Source organism: Protopterus annectens, chromosome 9.part0 (assembly GCF_019279795.1).
Source record: "Protopterus annectens isolate FY-2018-M chromosome 9.part0, PAN1.0, whole genome shotgun sequence".
Taxonomy (NCBI): domain Eukaryota; kingdom Metazoa; phylum Chordata; order Ceratodontiformes; family Protopteridae; genus Protopterus; species Protopterus annectens.
In genome coordinates, this window is record NC_056743.1 from 26,790,503 (window position 1) to 26,812,966 (window position 22,464).

At 39.9% G+C, this 22,464-nt stretch overlaps 1 protein-coding gene across 3 annotated transcripts in view; it reads right to left on the minus strand.

Moving 5' to 3' along the window:
• LRP4 (LDL receptor related protein 4) overlaps positions 1-22,464 on the minus strand; it is a 2,374,694-nt gene that overhangs the window by 918,047 nt on the left and 1,434,183 nt on the right. For all 3 annotated transcript variants that reach the window (XM_044082533.1, XM_044082532.1, XM_044082534.1), the window contains exon 7: positions 9,250-9,369. In XM_044082533.1, the coding sequence (XP_043938468.1) occupies positions 9,250-9,369 (120 nt within the window). The remainder of the gene's footprint in view (positions 1-9,249; positions 9,370-22,464) is intronic.

Below are 22,464 nucleotides of genomic sequence, written 5' to 3' on the forward strand. Positions count from 1 at the left end.
ACACATGGGTCTGCTTCACTAGGGTGATGCACCATAATGTCAGCAAGAAGAAATTTGACCACAGACAGACAACATCAGAAATGCAGACACTAAACTGCACATGCACAAGTACAATCCTTGTTGTATGCAACCAAAAAAAAAAAACAAAATAACATTGCTTTTTGCAGGGGGGCAAGCCCCCTGCATCCCCTGCTAAATATACATACTAACTCCGAAATCGCACAATCCTCAGGAAATGGAAATATTCCCTCCCCTGGGGATTGTTACTCTAGCACGACTGTCAGCATTTGTGGTTGACTTTCTTGCTGTTGACATTGTGGCGTGTTAACCTACTGAGGTCTTACCACACACACACACACACACACACACACACACACACACACACACACACACACACACACATATCATCATCATCAGCCTCCTTTTTTCACATTTTCTAGATGGGTTCGTGGTTTTGTGTACTTGTATAAATATAAATATATGCATGCCATGGCAGCTATCTAAATGCAAACTTATGCAATGAATCTATCTTTTCAATTTTCTCTCATCTCTGTCTCAGCTACAATATTTGCTACATTTAGATTCAGATTTCAATTTCCAAACCAGGGCCAAAATACATCCACCCATTTTCCTTCTCTTCCTGTATAACAGCTCCAACACGTTGGATCTAACTAAGGGTTCTGACAATCTTGCTGGCGTATAAAGTGTCTTGTGCAATTAGTTCAGTGCAAACATTCTAAATTTTCTAGACTAAGTGGCATATCTTTGTATAACTGTGCCCAGATTTATCTACTTCCTTTTCTATATCCTTTACCTGGAATTGTTTCCCTTTGTCCACTACCCTTCCTCTCTCAGCACGCTAAAACTCTGCTCATTAACCTTGTAGCCATCACTATTTTTACACAGCCTTTAATAGTAATAATTTCGATGCAGGCAATATTTTTTTCAGCAGCTCCTTAGGATTTGTTTTCTTGCACTACTTTAAAGCAGTAATTACACTTGGAATGTGAAAGGATTGCAAGTTAAAATTCTGCTTAATTTGATTCCAGGAGCCCCATTCATCACCACATCTCAACTGCTGCAAATATATTAATCTAGTTTTTCTCTCTTTCCAGATTTAAACTTACTCCTGAGCCAGCAATACTACTACATACAATAAGAAGAAGCAGTTTATGTCATTATTTTAGTTATTTACTGTGCAGTTAACAGTTTTACAGTTCTAAAGCTTGTGTCATACTCGCCTCTCTTCATCATCGTTAATAAGGGAAGAATTGTGATTTGGAATGTATCACAACACTGACACCACTCAAGTACATACAGCCACCCATTTTACTTACCCTCAGCCACTCTAAGCTTTTACCTATCTCAAAAAAAAAAATCATTTCATTGTTTTAACTGATTTCATACAGTGAGCTGGGTTGCCAGCTGGAAAGGACAGAAACATCTAAAGTAGCAGCAGTAACACAAAGACACTTAGGCCCCGTATTCTCTGAGATAACCATCGTCTACCCCTTAAAACCAGATCCTGGCCTCTTCATTATCCCCTCATAAGTTGTACTTACAGGCAGCTTCAAAAGAAATCCATAGTACTGCTTCAGTTGTCACGATGAAGCACAATTAACTGCTGCTGTTCAAGACTTGTTTTTACTAAACTTCTAACCTCAGAAATCATCCACTTTTTCCACATTCGAAAAAGAACAGTCAATATTCTGGTCTCATCAGGTATATTACTAAGTTATCAGCAAATAGGGAGATGTTTACCTCTTTTCCTACTATCTTCTTATTCCCTTATGACAGATTTTTATATCACTGCAGACATAGTTTTAAACAAAACTGAAGTAAAATGCAACAAACAGTCTCCACTGGAAATCTTAAGGGGAGAGCAAGACTCTCCCTTCACATCTTTACATATATTGTTGTTAACTCTACAAATTCTTTTGTAAAACTAAAGGCATGTCAGATAATAACATTCTATCCCAGCAAAATGCCTTAGCAGAAACTATATGTTCCATCACTAAATCATCAGGGTTCTTGGCCTTCTTCGATATCCCTGTCTTCCATATATCTCTGTATCATTCACAATAAAAGCACAGTGGCCGCTGTGTAATGTATATGGCACCATGATTATGGTATTAAAAAAAAAAAAAAAAGTGAAATAACTTCCTTGTTCAATGCTGCTTTAATGCAAGACCAGACTTCAACATTTTAAGCCCCCCCCCCGTGCTGTTAACATCACATCTGACATTAAAATCTGACAGTGCTGGCTAATAAACAGCAGCAGCAGAACATGAAATATCTTCATTCAACGCCAGTTAAAGTATACCCAGTATTTTGAATTAAAATGCATCTCTTACACAGAGAATCTGATGTTGTTGTTGTGTCTTTCGGCTTATCCCGGTAAATCCGGTCCGCTAATGTTTGGTAGTGGATTTTTACGTGCCGAGTTACCAGCCCTGACGCACAACCTTCAACGAAGGCACACCCATTCACACATGCCTCCACACAGAAGATGCTCTAGCTGAGAATCGAATGCGACAACGTCTTGCTCTGAGGCGACAACGCTACCGCAGCACCACTACCGCGGGTACACAGGGAATCTGTTAAAGATCCAAAAAAGCCACCAACTCGTTGGAATACACACGGCAAAACAACACTTTAATAAAAAATAGTAAAAATATATAAAACGTGAGTGCTTTCACAGTCTCTTCTCTGCTTCCTCAGACATACTACAGTAATTGCTGCTCTTGTTTAAATAATGATACATCTGTGTCAAATCCAATCAGTTGACTTTATCTTGAAAATAATAATTAAAAAGACATACACTATATAAACAATCAAATCATATAAATAATGGACTAAAATGTATGTAAAAAACTGTTTTCTACTCAGAAAAGTGGCATAACAGGTGTTAACACACCGTTTTAATGAATGTGTTTCTCTGAACATGCAGATATGGCAAATGATAATAAAATAGAAGCAGTACACAGAATGGATGTCTGGTCAAAGGTGTAGCTAGCTCTTTTCATGCCCACTGCCATCCCCTGATTTTGTGGGCCTCCACAAAAAAAAAAAAGCTATTTTCTTGTTTTTTTAAACTGAGGCAAAATGCTTGCTACAGTTATTTTTACACCATGCGCAGAGTGTTGCAGTGCTCAGATTTGGCAACAAAAGAAAAACAAATCTCTTTCACAAAATTCCATCCACATGTCAAGCTTTTCTTTCCAAAAAGCTATTTTCCTTCCCTGTAATCCACACTAAACATGTCACATACAAGAAAAAGCATAACACAATAAATATTCTAATTTGTTTTATGTCTGGACTTATTTCCGTCTGCCTTTCTTTCATGCATTTGTCTAGTTATCTGTTACTTCACAAAGGCGAGGGCCAGAGTAGGTTAAACAAGTTATTCCAGCTACAGAAATATTAAGATAACAATGCTCTTAAACAATAGCATTTAAATTTGTCTTATCAGCCACAGCCAGCCAGTATCGCGCCTCACACAAATGGTGTAGCATGCAGTCTGTACAAAGCAACACCTTCAAGCTTAGTTTTGAAATAGCTCCACTTGTTCATTTTTATTACAAATAAGTTGCCTTTCCATTTAATCAAACTCACAGTGCCACAGAGAAAGACATCTTCAGCTTACTCTTACTTTCTATTAGTATATGATTTTTCTACACTCAATTTTCTGTAAAAGTGCACGCTTGTTCTGGAGATTTGTTGGAGTCCTTTTGCACTGCATACATTGTTTTGCTTAGACAAGTTAGTGAATTGAAGAAGGAAGATTAACATCAAAGTCTCTAATTCTGGCTACAACATTAAAAACTATGAATGCAACACAAGCTATCTCAGCCCAAGTAACACTTGTTAATCACAGGGATCAGATTAATCACACTTGAAAACTAAACTATTTTGAAAAGAACAATTAACTCGGCTACCTTTTCAAGTCGGTCATTCAAACATTCCTTAAACTGCTCTGTTAGAGATGGCCACTAATAAAAATGAAATGAAACAAAGTAATTAGAAACGAAGTTTGATGATGGCAATCAAAAACAGGCAGTCACAGTACTGTTGTAAGCTGATGAGAGAGAGAGAGAAACAGTAAATGATCCTCTCTTCATAGGGATTTCTCTTTGTCCCTCTAAACTGACATCAGGAAGGCAAAGGCATTGACTGTAAAACAAAATCATGCTGTCCATGGCAGTCCATTTTCAGAGCATTTGAGGTACAACAAATTACAAAAAAAATTTTTTGAAAAGGTCACCACAGCAAGGAATGAAGGCAAAACAGTACTCACCTCATACCTCAACATGGCCAAAGCTTTTGACACAACTTTTCACTCAGACATAGTAGAACATCTGAATAAACTGGGAATAACCCCCTATGTCACCTGAAGGAGTGCCAACTGGCTCATAGATAGGATGCAGATAAAAACAAGGGAAGATACCTCCACAGACAGACGTGTCACAAGTGCAGTCCTCCAAGAGTTCTGTTCTGGGACCTCTCCTGTTTACCATCTACTTTTCTGAAGGAAAAGGCAATACCGAAGGGCTCTGGCTGACTACGTTTGCTGATGATTGCAAGCTAACACAAGCTAGTGAATCCCCAAATGACTTAGCCATTCTGCAGGAAGGTTTGTCCCAAATAAACAGCTGTTGTCAAAAATCATGGACAGAAACTAAAAGCCAAAGAATGCATTACTGAATGCTTTGGGAAGCCATCTACCCCAGGAAACTACCACATTGACAATATATCCCAACAGTTGATCCAGTTGTACAGGACTTGGGAACTTATGTGGACAATGACCAAACTTTCGACCAACATGTGACCACTACTGTAAGAAAGTCCTTTGATCTTGTAAGAAAGTTCTTCGATCTTGCACAGATTATAAACAAAGGGATTGTGTCTAGATCTAGGGATGTCACTGTCCCCCCTTTACTCACCCCTCATTTGACCAATCACTGAATATAATGCTTCCCTTTGGCATGTATATGTCCAGATGGATTCCCTTTACTTGATTGAAATTACACTTACCTGAAGGTTAAAAGGATAAGACGACTTCATCGAAAATTTCCTTTCATGAACAGTCAGACCACTGGAATTATACTCTGGGAAAGGAGGCACTTGGCCAACATGGTGAACTTTGCCCTTTTCCTCACTGTAGTGCAATCTTGGATATAGTATATTTAGCTAAGGGGGTGTAAGGGATGAAGTCCCTGCCCCTTGGGTGGGTTTGATTTGCTTCGGTTTGTTTTTCTGTAGTGGTGGCCAAGTGTTTCCTTTCCCAGAGTAAAATTCTGGTGATCCAACCATTCGTGAAAGGAAGTTTTCAGCAAAGTCGTCTCATCCTTTTATCTTTCGGGTAAGTGTAATTTCAATCAAGTAAAGGTGATCCATCCAGACACATGCAACATCTGAAACACCCACAGAGATACCTTACTAAAAGGATACAAGGCCTAATCAACATGAACGACTCAAAGCCCTGTCAATATACTTGGCATCATAGACTGCTAAAAGGTGATCTGTATCTGGCATACAGGGCATTCTCAAACCCAATACCGATGGATTTACTGCACATTATCAAGTCCAATGGCATCAGAAATACTCCGTTTAGGGATCTCAACCTCTAGTACAACACCAAAAGAACAGTTTGGAAGGACAGGTACATCTCACAGAAGATACAGCTGCTCTGCAACAGACTCCTCACCCACATTACACAAAATCCATCCCTGTCAAATGCAACTTAGATCTATGGATGGGAAACAGAAAAAATACCCCAGGACTGTCCCATGTATTACTAATGGACAGAGGCAGCTCCTAAATACTTCACCCTACGCATGGGTCCCCTCAAATTATCTATGGTATAATCACAGTTATTTTCAGTAGAGGTAAGACATATAATTATCAACCATGGGATGGGTAAGGCTAATCTCTAATCAAATGGGATTAGTTAATTTGAGCAAAAAAGGGAAATTGGCTAGGCTTAAAATGGCCCACAGGGGCAGCTAACCTGGTACTTACATATGAACGTATGAATATGTTTTAAGAATACCTACTTGATTATTAAACCGTTACCAATATTCAGGATACGTATACCATGACAATGAATGCATACCTCCCTTTACATGATGCAGCTAAGCTTGAGATTCATTGCATTAGGACTTTATATATCAATTAGTTAACACTTACTTTCAACCTGAAAAACTGACAAACTTGAAACTTATCTTTATATTTGTGGAGCATTTTTTTTACTGCTGTTAAAAATGCCTTTTTTTTTTAAACAAGAAACATCTTTATTATAGTATAACTTATGACGTAGGTAACCATACATTTATATAAATGAAAACAAATTGCTGAAATATTTTTAGTTGCAAACATTGTACATCACTTATACATAATTTATGCAATTACTGTCAGTCATACATAGCTCACTCAAAATCTGTCTTCTTTTAAACCGCATTCCTCCTCCAATGTTATTCTGCATGTATTGTTTCCACAACTCTCATTTTTTTTTATGTGATTTGCTCATAGACTTTTCTACAGATCCCATATGCAGTTCTTTTATCTTTCTTACTATATTTACTACTTCTAATACAGTTGGTTTAGACTTTGATTTCCATTTACTAGTCTGTTAAAATGCTTTACATGCTTATAGGTAAATATCAGAAGTGAGAAATTCAAAAATATACAGATTTGTACTTAGGGCTAACAGAATATATGACAGTGTTAAAAGACCACTCTGTACTGGACCCCTAAAATCCATGTAATACTTTAATGCGTCATTTGTACTGTTTTATCTATTTGTAACTATCAACTGGTCCACTGACCTGGAGTTTGGCTGAAAAGTATCTGAGACCAGTGGATCACTTCAGGTTAACAACAGAAAAATAAAGTAGAAGGAGTCAGTACACTAAAACAAGGCGGTGAATTACAATATAAAAGAAAGTGAAGGTGTGTTTCTGCTTTTTTTTTTTTTTCAGAACAGATAGTGCAAATATGCATATCAAAGCCACCTTGATGATATAGATTTAAGATAATGGTAAAATTCAAAATAAATACATAAAAATACGCAAGGAACACATGACACACAAAGGGTGGTTTTAGTTAGAAGGCAGAAATGAACTATTCGTGTGTAAATTATTGCTTTTCTGCAGGCAGAAAAAGTGCAAATATGAGTAAACTAAGCAATTCTTATATGCAGTCAAATTACTTTCTACACAGGAACTGCAAACCTGTATTAATGTCCACAGCCATGAACTTCGAGAGGGGAAAGGTTCCAAGTAATGAATAGAGACGGCGTTTGCATATACATCAATTCAATCGCCATAACTATGCCAAAGAAGGAAGAAGGTACTCTAACGATACTGAGAAGAAAGGAAATAATGTTTTTATATGCAAAGGAAAAGCAAAGAGAGATACCATAGGGTTCAGCAAACAGTGCTAAGTGGGCCCGTACATCAGCAGGATATGTCAGTTATCAGATTTATATCAGATTCACAGCTCTACAGTGTAACCATTAAACCTAATAACATCACTCCTGTGAAGGTTGAATGCAAGGCCACCAAGGAACTAATCAGAATAAAAGCACAGAGAACATAAACAATGAAGTCTGGAAGGCAATCTTTTCTAAAATTAGAATTTATTCTCGGTGACTGCTTTACAGCCGACACATTTTAATTGCTAGCTGCAATAGGATGTGAAGTTTGCATCTTTCTTGAAAGATGAAATGACTTTCCAAGCAGAGGTCCAAAAGCACTGAACAAGGTATATCCCTTATAGCAACAATTCAAAATGACTAAGACAAAAAGAAATAAGATATCTCAGAACTGTAAGAATAGCTATGAAAGAATACTGACCAGTTTTGTTAACAACACAAAATCTTAATACATGTAAGACGTGTACGCAACACATTAAATTGTTTTGGTTTTCATGCAAGTTTTTTTTAGTGCTAAATGATTCTTCTCAGCATGACTATGTGCTGGAGATTTTCACAGAAAGGTGTCTGTAGTACCTTTACTACTTCGCATACATGCAGCTTCATTTTTGTTCCTTTCTTCAAAGCTGTAGTTTTAAGAAAGCCCATTTAGTTATTGGTGGGGTCTGTTTCAGGTTGCCTTATTCCTGACTGTCCTTGTGTCCAATGGCAAATGTCACAGAGGAGTCAGCTAAACTGGCTAAGGTCACAAGCTGTGGCCCGAAGGCATGTGTTCTACACTGCAGTTACCTGGAAGGGGTATGTTTTGGCAGTCATATTATAGGGCCTGAAAGCATATGTTCCACACTGCAGTTACTTGGAAGGGGTGCTGTTCGGCAGTCATATTATAGTGCCACATTCATGAAAGAATGGATGCCTTTCTTTGCCTCCTGAAAAGAGATCAGAATATGCAATGGCAAATGCCTCAAAGGTTGTTTCCCCACAAAAAAGCCTATGTCTCTAATCTACACAGGCAGCCTTGTAAGTGGTTCATCTCCTAGGCCCCTGCTTGTAAATGTTTCACCTCCCAAGCCCTTGCTTAATCTCACTTATCAAGGGTACAAGAACTTGTCAGAGACTTGGGATGTATAGCTAGGCTTGAAAAGGCCCTTTTGATTGTTAGCCTAGAAATACCTAAGAACCCATAAGTCTGACACTACCCAGTTTTTTCAAAGAAGCCTGCACTATTCTAGACTCCTGTCCCCCCCCCCCCCACCATCCGAAATAGAATGCAGCTCAGGGGACACTGGACATAGGGTTGCCACCTTTTCAAATTCCCAAAGTGGGACATTTTTGGCACAAACGTCAGATTTTGCAGGCCAAAACATACCCATGGCCAGTACAAAGGACAGAACTTCACTTTGTTTTCCTAAATAAAAGCTTATTCTTGTAACACTTTAGTTGCTTATTTTATTTATTATAACATTTAGGTGTTTCAGATACAGCAAAACTGTTTTATGCAACTATTACATAAAATATAGAAAATAATTTTGTCATAAAATCTCAGGACATTTGCCATTTTTACAACTTTTTTGCAGGACACAACTGCCCAAAGTTGGACTGTCCCTCAGAAAGTGGGACAGGTGGTAACCCTAACTGGACATTGTACTTACTAACTCCTAGGTCCACTATTATGAAACTTCAGATACAAGAAGTACAGTCAGATGCTCTACACATTTGCACTTTCGTTCTTCAGTAAGCAAGCATGCTGGCCACAGAGTGCAGCACAAAACCTTATTTAATAATGGAAGGAAGGGAATACAGAAAGAACTTACTGCAGTTTTTTTCATCAGACTGATCATCGCAATCAAAGTCGCCATCACATCGCCAGCCAGCGTTTATACACAGTCCACTACTACACATGAACTCTCCAGCACGGCAAGGTTGGTGTGAGGCTACAGAAAAAGAAAGCCAATTAATGCAAAGAAAAAATCTTTATAACTCAGTCGGTACACAACATTAGCAGTGTGGGTGTGTTAACTGAAAGCACCAACGATGTACACGACTAAACACAAACTCTGGTCTATTTCAAAACAAGGAAACACTTTCATATTGTCTGTTTGATGGCACAAAAGCCCCTGCCTTACCCAGTTCCTGTTTTGCCCTATTTCTTTAAACAATTTTACTTATTCATCAAATTACTGAGTTGCACCTTGAGTTCACATACATTAATAACAATGAAAACAGAATCACAACAACAATTTCCATTACTGTATATCTGCATTATACATACAATTCCCAGCATAATTCAGTTCTTGACTCTTGCATATTAGAGCATAACCGATTTACAGTTCTTACAAACCTACTTACTTGACTCAGCTATCTGAATATTGCTTTAGAGTGATCCTGAATGCATCATTTATTTTTGTAAAAACTTACTACTTATATCATTTAATGATCTCACCTGTATTTCTTTTTCCCTTACAATACTCACTACTTGATTTAAAATAGGTTTAATCCTTGCTTTCCAGTTTTGTGCAGTTGCTTTTTAGTTACTAATAATATTAAACTTAAGCTTTTCTATGAAATGACAATGCTAAGCCAAGAAACCAACTTAATAGCATCATATTAGTTAATTTTGTATGTTCGCTGTGTGTCAGGACAAACAGATAGGCCTTAAACTTGGATAACTTCACACACTCCCAGAAAACGTGTTCACAATTTCCTTTCTCCTTTCCTTCACATCCCAATCATCATCATCTCACCCCTTGAGGAAACCCCTCTGAAGTCTACTTGGAATACAAAAGTTCCTGTGCAAACATTTCCTCTCATTGATATTTTGCCCATTGCACCATTTTTCAAACCAAATCAGCAGTCAAGTTTTGTCTCAATTCTGGACTTGCAGCTTGAAAATGTGTTATGAAAGTGGTTCTAATGTTTGTGCTTTGGATGAAATTTTTTAAACAATTTCACCTCTGTGTACTTCGAAAATAATACCTTAAAAACCAGTTTTAAAGCACAATTACTGTCCCCCTTTATAGTGCGAATGGTCCAGACACAGTAACACATTGCTCTAAACCTTATAGCACCAAAAATCTGCACAAAACCAAAATTAATGGGGGGACAAAGCCCCAAAAATAGGGACAAATTTTAAATATTGCTCTTATAAACTTATAAAGTTGCTAGAATAGAAAGGTCCTGTGCTACCATGCACTTTCTGAAGGATATGAAGTTTGAAACTCAAATGCCTGCTATTATTTTGTAAATTCGGCCCTCACCAATTTGTCACAGAAATACAGAAAACTACAAACTTTATGTGGAACAGACCAAAAATATGAGGCAAAAATCTGGACATGCTGCGAAAATCTTGACTGTTGAGAGGTATGCAGTATCAAGGTCAGAGCCTGCAGGCTGTGTGTGTTGAGGGGGGATTAAGCAGTACTGGATGGTTCTCCCTTTTTTGAACAGTGAGAGGATTCACAGTGGAAGAGTAGAAAAAGTATCCACTTGTTTAACTGATTCACTTTTAAATGAAATGCATTCTGCAAATGCCTCCTAATTCCAAAGGCAATCTCCAAAAGGCTTTAAAACTTTCACAACATTAGAGTAAGCTATTACATCAGCGAGAGGGCTGCAGCAGAGACCGTCTCCGCTCTGCCACCACATAAAGAAATATCTAGCAGTTGTCTGTTGCAACACTACAGTTTTTCTTAAACTAACCGTATTGTGCTTAAAGTCACTAGGTACTCTGGACTTGTTAATACCAAGGGATCTAAGCACACTGCCCACCAAAGCTTATGGTGGAAGCTGAATGCTGCCTTAGGTACACACAAACATGTAAACATGTTAAGTGACACAAATGCTACCAGGTCTAGTGAGGTGGAGAACCTACAATAAGTAAAAAAAAACAAAAACATCCCAACACATCACTTATATGGAATCACTGTTTTTTCCTGACAAATTGCAAATAGATGCACTAAGTTCAAAAACAGAATAAAAAAAGAAATGGAACCTAAGAATATAAAAGTACAATTTGCTTTGCTTTCTGAACAAGAACAATGACTTGTTTTTTACAAGCACTTTAACTACTACAGATGAGCAAATCAAAACTTACACTATAAATCTTATGGACAGAGCAGTGAATACTTCCAACAGACAGCTGCATCAAACATTCCCTGCCCCTGTCCCCCCCCTCCCCACAAAGAGATGTTACAGATCTGCATCAAACATGTTCTGCACCCCCACAGTGATGAGCATCAAACATGTCTGCACTCAAAGTACAGCTGCATCAAATGTCCTACCCTCCCCCGCACACAGTGATGTTATAGAACTGCATTAAATATGCCCTGCCCCCCCACAGTGATGTTATACAGCTGCATCAAACATATCCTGCAACCCACACACACAGTGATGTTATAGTGCTGCAGCAAATATGCCCTGCCCCCGAAAGTGAAGTTATACAGCTGCATCAAACATATCCTGCACCCCACATAGAGAGATATTATACAGCTGCATTAAATATGCCCTGCCCTCCAAAGTGATGTTATACAGCTGCATCAAACATATCCTGCACCCCACACACACAGTGATGTTATAGAGCTGCATCAAATATGCCCTGCCCCCAAAGTGATATTATACAGCTGCATCAAACATGTCGTGCCCCCCCCACACACACACACACAGTGATGTTATAGAGCTGTATCAAATATGCCCTGCCTCCCAAAGTGATGTTACACAGCTGCATCAAGCATGTCCTGCCACCACACACAGTGATGTTACCTGTATCGAACATGTCCGGCATCCCCAAAGTGATGCTATATTGTTGCATCAAGTAGGTCCCACTCTCCCACACGGTGATGTTACAGAGCTGCATCAAACATCTACCATCCCCCACATAGTGATGTTACAGAGCTGTATCAAACATATACCACCTCCCACACACATGCAGACAAACACACACAGTGATGGTAAAGACCTGCATCAAACATGTACCCCTCCACACACACAGTGATGGTACAGAGCTGCATCAAACATGTACCACCCCCCACAGTGATGGTACAGATCTGCATTAAATATGTACCCCCCCCACACACACAGTGATGGTACAGAGCTGCATCAAACATGTACCACCCCCCCACACAGTGATGTTACAGAGCTGTATCAACCATGTACCCTCCCCCACACTCAGTGATGGTACAGAGCTGCAGCAAACATGTACCACCCCCCTCCACACACACAGTGATAGTACAGAGCTGTATCAAACATGTACCCCCCCACACACACACACACACAATGATGGTACAGAGCTGCATGAAACATGTACCACCCCCCTCACACAGTGATGGTACAGAGCTGCATCAAACATGTACCACCCCCCACACATACACAGTGATGGTAAAGAGCTGCAACAAACATGTACCACCCACACTGTGATGGTGCAGAGCTGCATCAAACATGTACCACCACCCCCCCGCCCACACACACAGTGATGGTACAGAGCTGCATCAAATATGTACCCCCCCACACAGTGATGGTACAGAGCTGCAAACATGTACCAGTCTCCCAGACAGTGATGGTACAGAGCTGCATCAAACATGTACCACCCCCCACATACACACACACATACAGTGATGGTACAGAGCTGCATCAAACATGTACTACCCCCCCACACACAGTGTTGGCACAGAGCTGCATCAAACATGTACCACCCCCCACGGCAATGTTACAGAGCTGCATCAGACATGTCTTGCCCCCCCCACACACAGTGATGTTATAGAGCTGCATCAAATATGCCCTGCCCCCCCAAAGTGATGTTATACAGCTGCATGAAACATGTCCTGCTCCCCACACAGTGATGTTAAAGAGCTACATCAAATATGCCCTGCCCCCCAAAGTGATGTTATACAGATAAATCAAACATGTCCTGCCCCCCCAAAGTGATGTTTATACAGTAGAATCAAGCATGTCCTGCCACTACACACAGTGATGTCATCTGGTTCATAGGTTCATAGATAGGTTCATAGATTAGTACTATGTGATTATAGATGAGTACTAGATTAGTGATCTGTATCAAACATGTCCTGCGCCCCCAAAGGGATGCTATACTGTTGCATCAAATATGTACTGCCCCTCACACAGTGATGTTACAGAGCTGCAACATACATGCCCCCCCACACAGTGATGTTATATAGAGCTGCATCATATGTCCTGCCCCCACAGTGATGTTATACAGATACATCAAACATGTCCCACCCCCCACAGTGTATAGAGCTGCATCATATGTCCTGCCCCCACAGTGATGTTATACAGATACATCAAACATGTCCCACCCCCCACAGTGATGCTATACAGATGCATCAAACATGTCCCACTTTCCCACACGGTGATGTTACAGAGCTGCATCAAACATATACCACCACCACCCCCCCCACACACACACAGTAATGGTAAAGAGCTGCATCAAACATGTACCCCCCTACACACACAGTGATGGTACAGAGCTGCATCAAACATGTGCCACCCCCCCCCACACAGTGATGTTACAGAGTTGCATCAAACATATACCACTCCCCCATGCACAGTGATGGTGCAGAGCTGCATCAAACATGCGCCACCCCCCTACACACAGTGATGGTACAGAGCTGCATCAAATATATGCCCCCCCCCACACACACACACACACACACACACACACACACACACACACACACACACACAGTGATGGTAAAGAGCTGCATCAAACATGTACCCCCCTACACACACAGTGATGGTACAGAGCTGCATCAAACATGTACCACCCTCCCCACACACACAGTGATGGTACAGAGCTGCATCAAACATGTACCACCCTCCCACCCACGAAAATGTTACACAGCTGCATTAAACATGTACCACCCTCCCACCCACGGCAATGTTACACAGCTGCATCAAACATGTCCTGCTCCCACCCACAGTGATGTTACAGAGCGGCATCAAACATGTACCCCCCCCCATGGCGGTTACAGAACTGCATCAAACATGTCCTGCCCCCCCCCCCCACACACACACACACAGTGATGGTACAGAGCTGCACCAAACATGTACAACCCCCCCCCCCACACACACACACGGTGATGCTACAGAGCTGCATCAAACAGGTACCACCCCCCACGGCAATGTTACAGAGCTGCATCAAACTTGTCCTGTCCCCCCACACAGTGAAATTACACAGCTGCATCAAATATGACCTGCCCCCCACACAGTTGCATCAAACATGTACCACCCCCCACACACACAGTGATGGTACAGAGCTCACAAAATCCTGATTTAGTACTGTAAACTAAAAATTGATTTAAGAATACCTTTTGCAAACATCTCATCAACTTTTAATTTCCAAAATGTTGGGAGGGTGGCCTAATGGTTAAGGTGTTTGCCTTATAAACACAAGGTGCAAGGTTTGAGTCTCACAAGGGATAATTGGCTAGGCTTAAAATGGCTCACAAGGGCAGTTAGCCTAGTACTACTCTATGAACCTAAATAAGTTTTCCTCCAATTAATATAAAGACCAACTTAAAGCTCACAGCATGCACCTGTAACTAAACGTCCCAATTGTTAGCTTTTGATTTTACTTGCATGATGCCCCCAAAAAAGGGTTAAATACATTAAGAGTGAATCATAGCTTCCTAAGCTGCATAACACCAGTGACCAAAAGGATGAAACCAAAAATACCCAAACATACCTTTCAACCTCTTGTCACAAGAAATCAGGACAAAGGCAACAATAATGGAGGGGACAAAGGCCCAAAATTAGGGAAAATGTAAATGTTTCTTTTATAAACTTAGAAAGTTGTAAGTTAGCATGCATTTTTTTGAATGACATGAAATCTGAAACTTAAATGTGTATTACTATTTAATTACTTCAATTCATTTTGATCCTCAATGACTTGGCAGAAAACCAGATATTATATAAGGAACAGACTGAAAATATGAGGGAAAAATCTGGACATTACGAAAAGAATCAGCACAGTTGAGATGCAAGCCAAAGCAGTATATTGTGAATGTACCATTAAATACCAAAAAGAAAAAAAAACAGTGTTCTATAAAACTGCTAACAATGGTTACTATTAACATCCAAGTCTATGACTGTGCAAAGGAGCAGGCACCTCTACAGCCCTTACCCTCCTACTTAGGTATGGTAAGTTATGCCACATCACAGTGAGAACAAGGAAGTGTAGATGGGAGTAATGCATGAAGGGGCTCGCCCCTGCATATGCGCTGCTGTACAAACCATATTCTTCAGTAGCAGTTGGTATCTTATAGGATATTGTGTAGTCTGTATTTTCAATTACAGTTTCAATTTTTTTTTACTTGTCATGAGTTTACAGTTTATGGTGCTCTGATTCTTCCTACTTATTTTAGTTATTTACAAGGGTTGTATACTCATCACAATTGACTATTTACAGACAATGCCTATGTGAATTAATTCACAAAGACGAAAAAGTGGAACAGAGAGGCAGTAAGCTGAACATATAAAAAACAGAAGAGAAAGTAACCATAAATAAAAACTATATAGTAGCAATTAATTGATGTAGCAACACTTATGCAAAAATGCACATTTTACAATTTTACATGCTTACATTTCAGGTTTACATTGTGGGGGAAATGCTGTGGGGTGATAAGAGTCAGGACAATGGAAATGAGGGAGCTTGAGTTAAGAGGCGTTAGCAGCTGATACAGAGAACTACAGGTTACGAGGCCTGTGCATGATGTGGTCTGCTATGTGGAAGGACTAGTTTGACTTGGTGTGGAGAAATTTTTTTAGTTCAGTTCTAGAGGTAGGGAAAGGAGACTGCAGTTCTTTTAGATGTGGGGTGGGTTCTTTTTTTTAAGGTGGAGAAAGAGTGGTTGTGGCTTAGCCTGGGTTTGTTAGGGTTAGCATTGGTGGGGGTGGGGGGGTTGTCTGGGAGAAGCAGCCGAGACTGTAGAGTGTGTGTGTTTACATTTGGCAGCTAGTGCTGGGAATGCATTAGGCTGGAGAAGTCTGAAGGTGAGACAGCCTATGAGCAGCTCAGTTCTATACTACACCTGGAGCCATTTGACGTTTTGAGGATGAGACAGTCATGAAGCAACAGATTTATAATACTGACAACACACATCAGTGCTGCTAGATGGGAAAAGCAATGTTTGGTCACAAGACAGTGACATACATTCATGGAAAAGCTTTCCCTGCATATGTGAGAAAACTATAACTTAACGTGCATCTGCCATCTGAGGTCCAGAAATGGTGGTAGCATACAAAGTATGCAGAACAAACGATGAGGTCATGTATTACAAGAATATCGGCATTAGTACGGTCATCTGAAGGACAGAAGGTTTCAGGCACTACTTCCTAAGCACAGGGAATCAGAAAATCAGTGGGCAAAATTGGAAATATATGACAAAACGACAAGTAAATAAAATAAATGCTTCACAATTTATTACAAATCTTTTTGTTTTGATAATCAGCTGGAGCGTATTATGAACACGTTTTCATTTTAACAGATGACTGGAGCAATAGGTAGTAAAGAGTAGAGGAATCTAGTCATTAAAATGGTACAAGGAAGCAGTTGTCAGGCAACAAATTGTAACACGATGCTACTGTTCAGGAAGCCAGAAACGTCAGGAATAAGCCTGCACATTTGAGTTCATCAGCAAAGGCCATTAAACACTTCTTGCTTGCTTGAAGGGCAATATCTATTGCAGTCACTGCTGGAGGAGGGGATGCAGCTAATGGTGAGGTCTTCAGACTGCATGGGACTTGTACACACACTCCAGAACAACAAGATACAAACAATAAAACACATCAAGAAGTAAATGTTAACAACTCGACTCACTGGCTACACACAAGTGTCACATCTAAGCACAGCCTCTGCCTCCCCCAGTCAACCTGGAAGAGGAATTTCAGTGTAATGAAGTTAAACTGAGGGAGGGGGTTCACAACAATGATATTCTTGCAGTACAGGGTACAAAAGCAGCAGCTGAACTTGGGAAGGTGCAATCATAAGAAAAAAGTCAATAGTTTAGGGAAGAACCAAAACATCCTTTCAAGCAATAAAATCAGTGATCTGTTTCCCAAAAACATCTGGGCAGCAGCAGGAATAAATCTCTTTGCCACCCACATTTCTGTCTTTTCTGCAAAAGGATAAAATGCATGTAGAAACAGTGGAAATATCAAATGGAAACAATCAGCAGACTGTCAGACCGCACGTGCAGCAAATAAATGACTGCGGTGGGCTTGTTTCAAGCAATTTGAATAATCACGAGAAGCAGCCTTCCAACATTCCTTGTTCCCGACAGGAATGCCAAGACTGTAGCAGGGCCCCTAGTTAGTGAAATGGTAATAACTACGTATGTTTTCACTTGAGGACGTTTAACCAAGAAAGAGAGAATAAGGGAAGGATGGAGGGGGGGGGGGTCAATATGCAGAAATACACCACAGCAATGTACAAAGGGTCATTGTCACATCCCTCCATATCTAAAATTAAGAGATAATTAACTTACTCTCTGTCATCTTTAACGATATCAATTACCAACTCAGCAAGTACTTCTAAAGTCACAAATATTCCAGTGTTCATTAATGGAATTCCACAATATGCTGGAAAACATGTCACAGATATCGGGTATTAGTTATTTTGCAGAACAGAAAAATGTCAATTTCTGTCTGAAATGCACTGTTTTACATATAATGCAAGGTCTCATCTAGGAATGATGTCCAATGTGAGAGTACATTAGAAGCTAACTAGTGTTTTTACTGTTGGTATACAGCTCTCGGCAAAATAAAAAAAAAGTAAGAGGTAACACTAGCCACCACAAAAAAAGAAATTTAAAAATGGAACACCACAGCTACCACCAAGAGTTAACACACTCACCTACTGCAATCTATTTTACAGCAGGATCTCAATAAAGCATTTCTGCAAGTTTCAAAAACTGGCACTAGCAAGGTGAGAATGGTCCTAAGATTCAATTCAGGGAAGGTGCAATCATAAGACAGAATCTAATAAGTTTTTCTTTTTTAAATATTTGTCTGTCTGTCTTAACTATGGCAAAACACTGATCCAAGCAGACCATTTTTCAAGTTCTCACTGCAGGGACAACAAGACACTTGCTACAAGAACTCAAAAGAAATAAGCAAAGTATAACAACTGGATATGCAGGCAGGTTATTACAGGCAATATGTTAAGGCAACCCCAATTTACAGCAACATCCTACCACATTCTTCGCTTAACAATGCCCCTTACCACTCACAGAACTAATTTCACTATGCAAATACCAAACGCAGTTGAAGTAATTACATCACAGAAAGCAAACACTACAACTATTAATTCCAGTTCTTAACCGAGTTAGTGAACTGGCTTGTAGACCTTTTCAACCATGATCGGACTAAAAACAAATACAATTGTAATAAAGAATACAAGCTGAATTTGCAACAAATCATGAGCATTCGGTCAATTTACATTACATCTATTTTAGCTGTGAAAATAGAATGACATACTAAAGGAACCATGAACATTTTTTTACAAAATTTACATGCAAAACACATTCTTCTCAAAAAAGTTCTGAATGAGTACAGAGAAAGTTAGCTGTACTGCACAACAAGGACACTCACAGCCAGATTAGCTGTCATTCATGGCTGCAGGTGCATACACAACTGAAGCACAGCTGTGTTACTTAGCTGGGAGCCATAAAACATATAAATGCATTCTCGGGAAAAGTACAGTTGTGTGCACTTACCATAAATGAATTATTACCATATAGGTGGCAGTACACTAAACACCGAAAGTTTGATAAGAGACTTAGGGACACAGGTGGACGGTGGTCTCACCTTCGATAACCACACTGCCACAACAGTCAGGAAATCCTTCTATGTGGCACACCTCATCACTAAGGGCTTTTCATCCAGAAAAAAGGAGGTCATTGTCCCACTGTACTCATCCCTCATTAGACCCATTATAGAATACAATGTCCTGTTTGGTATGTACCTCTCAAGACATCTGCAACAACTGGAAAGGCCACAAAAATACCTCACTAAAAGAATCACAGGCCTAAAGCAGAAGCCCTACGCTGACCGCCTTAAAAAACTCCAGCTATACTCTGTCGCATATCATCTACTCAGAGGTGATCTTTGCTTAACATACAAGGCCATGTCAAACCCAGAGCTGTTGGACATGCTACACTTAAAGAAATCCCAATCCCTCAGAGCCACATGCTCCAGGGATCTAAACCTTGTCATCACAATAAACAAAAAATGCTGGAGGGATAGGTTCCTGACCCAGAGACTCCCCAGTCTCTGGAATAGATTGCCCATACATGTCAAGCAGAGTGCCTCTTTGGTCCTCTTCAAAAGGAACCTTGACGATTGGATGGGAGAAAGGAAATTCACCCCGGGGATCACGTCAGTCGCCCTGCTAGACAGGGGTCCAGGGAAGTAAATAGTGTGGGAAGAAATAGCCAGGGAATTGTTATGGCTAGGCTTGTATAGGCCCTAGGGCTGATAGCCTAGTACCAACCTATGAACCTATAAATGTAGATGTTTATGTGTATTCACTGTTGCAGTCATTACATTTGGGTAATCTGCTGGCAGGTTGCCCTCAGTTGGCCTGAATTCCAAAGTCTTGGGTCCTGTGTCGGTTGCCGTCTCCTCTTCCATGACGTCAGGTCATCAGGGGTATAAAACATGTAATGACTGCAACAGTGAAACATGAAGAACATCTATTCCTGTTATCAGAAATGGACATTCTGTAACACAGCAATAAGGCATTCTAGGACTGTGAGCTACTGTGTAACATCATAACACTGGGAAGTCAAAAAAGTAAGTCTTTTGGCTTGTGATTTGTCTCACTCTTGGAATGGTACAATTGCACCAGAAGTCCATGGCAAAGGTATGGGCTCTGCAGGGATTTACTCATGTCTGACATGTTAGTATGTGTGCAGCAGCAAAAAACAGAAGGAGGACATGAAAGCAGCTATATCACAAGCAGTGTGAGAACAAGGAAGGTAGGTGTAAACACTGAAAGGGACAGAAAGAAACCCTGCCAGTAGAAAACAGCATGTGACTACCTTTCTTTCTTTATAGATAACTGTTGGGCTTGCATATGGAGCACTGTGCAAGGTTCCAGAGACCACAGCAATGTAAGGACTGAGGCAATAAGACACAGATATTTCAGAAGACTGTAAAAAATACCATACTCAACTTCAGAAGCTACAAAAACTAAAACTAATTACCACACAGTCTTGGGTCCTGGAGGCAGTTTGGAGACATACTAGAAAATAAGTACCTGATAGGGTATTCATACAAAACACAACATGCACAGCAACATGAGCCTGAGAATACAACGTGTACAGCATGTAGACAGCATTTAAAGGACAGTATACAACTGAACAAAGAGAATGTGTGATAATCTATGAAGACAGCTGTCATTCACCAGGGTGCTAACTGCTAGCAGACACACATCACTGCCTTCTGTTTATGTTAAACTGATTAGAAGTTTCAGGATTCCCTTTGTATCTTCTAAATTCATTTATGGATGGCATAGGCTAGCTGCTGTGATTATTATGCAGCAACACCAAACTACTAAAATGATGCTTTATTTAACTTGAATGGACTGCTGCTCAGCCTGATCCTTGGTTAACAATAACTAACTACACATCCAGGTTTTGCTCCCAATTGCAAGGTATGTCTACAAACCAGCTATAAGGTTCACAAAATGATTTTAAAAGTTTAAAAGTTATGAAGAGGATCCTTTGGCAGTCAGGTAATCAATGGTTGTCATTACCATTTCATCACTTTAATAAAAACACAAAAGAACGAAAAAGCTGAGTGTATTTACATGTATACTTATTTATTGCACTCTGTTACACTGGCAGGTGGGCTGGTTAGAATGACTATTTTCAGCCATAATCTGGAATCATGGGTTGGTAAACGTGTATACAAGTGACAGTCCTTGTGTGACTATGTGAAGACATAAAATCATTAGACATAGTAAGTGTTAACACTGCATCAAAACACATAAAAGCATATGACAAAGAACTGCACATCATTAACCTGGATGAAAAACACTAGTAATAAGCAAATAGAAGTGCAAAAGCCTCACCAGAGTGGTTTAATAGTACAGCATTTACATACAGAATGTACACATACTTAGAACGGAGAGCAATGCCCTAAAACTTATTTAATTGGTCAGGTAAACATATAGATAGCTCATCCACAGTCTCCGCTGTAAGTGCAACAATTAGAACTCAGCAGAAAATATTTGATGTTATTTTTGAAGCCCTTTTACAAGATCTTCTTTTCTAATAAAACATATATATGGTAGAGAACTATCAACCTATTAGTTTGACTTGCATATTGGGTAAGTCCTTTGACAGGAAACTGTGGCTTTTCTGAAAACAAGTTCTGGACTTTAGCTGTTACATATATCAACATGGATTAATTTCAGGGAGAGCATGAGTTACTAATTTGATAAGTTTTTATGAGCAGATTGTTATCTCACTGGATAACTCACCGCAAATGTTATTTTTGGATCTGGCTAAGGCCTTTGTCTCCATCCCCCTTGAAACAGTTATGAGGACTTTAATGCGGACCGATAACTCTGGGTATGTAGCTAAATGGGTATCAAAATGGCTACCAGGTAATAACCTACAGTGTGAGAATTAAAAATTCCTACTGTAAGTATAGGTTAATGGTCAGGGGGAGTGCCTCAGCGTTCAGCTTTTGGGGCCATGATTATTTCATCTAGTGATGTCACAAGGTCCAAAATCTAACTCTGTATGGTTAAATAAGTTCTCCAACAATATTAGGATAGAGTGGACAGTAACTAACAGTACTGATTGGTATCTGTTGCAGTCTTACTTGGATAACCTATATGAACCTATATGTTAGACCAGTGACAAGTGGAGTACCACAGGGTTCAGTCCTAGGTACTCACCTGTTTGGTATCTACTTCTCTGAAGTACAGGTTAACACAGAAGGTCTTTGCCTAACAAAGTTCGCAGTTGACTGCAAACTAGGAGCCATAATCAAATCTCCTAACGATG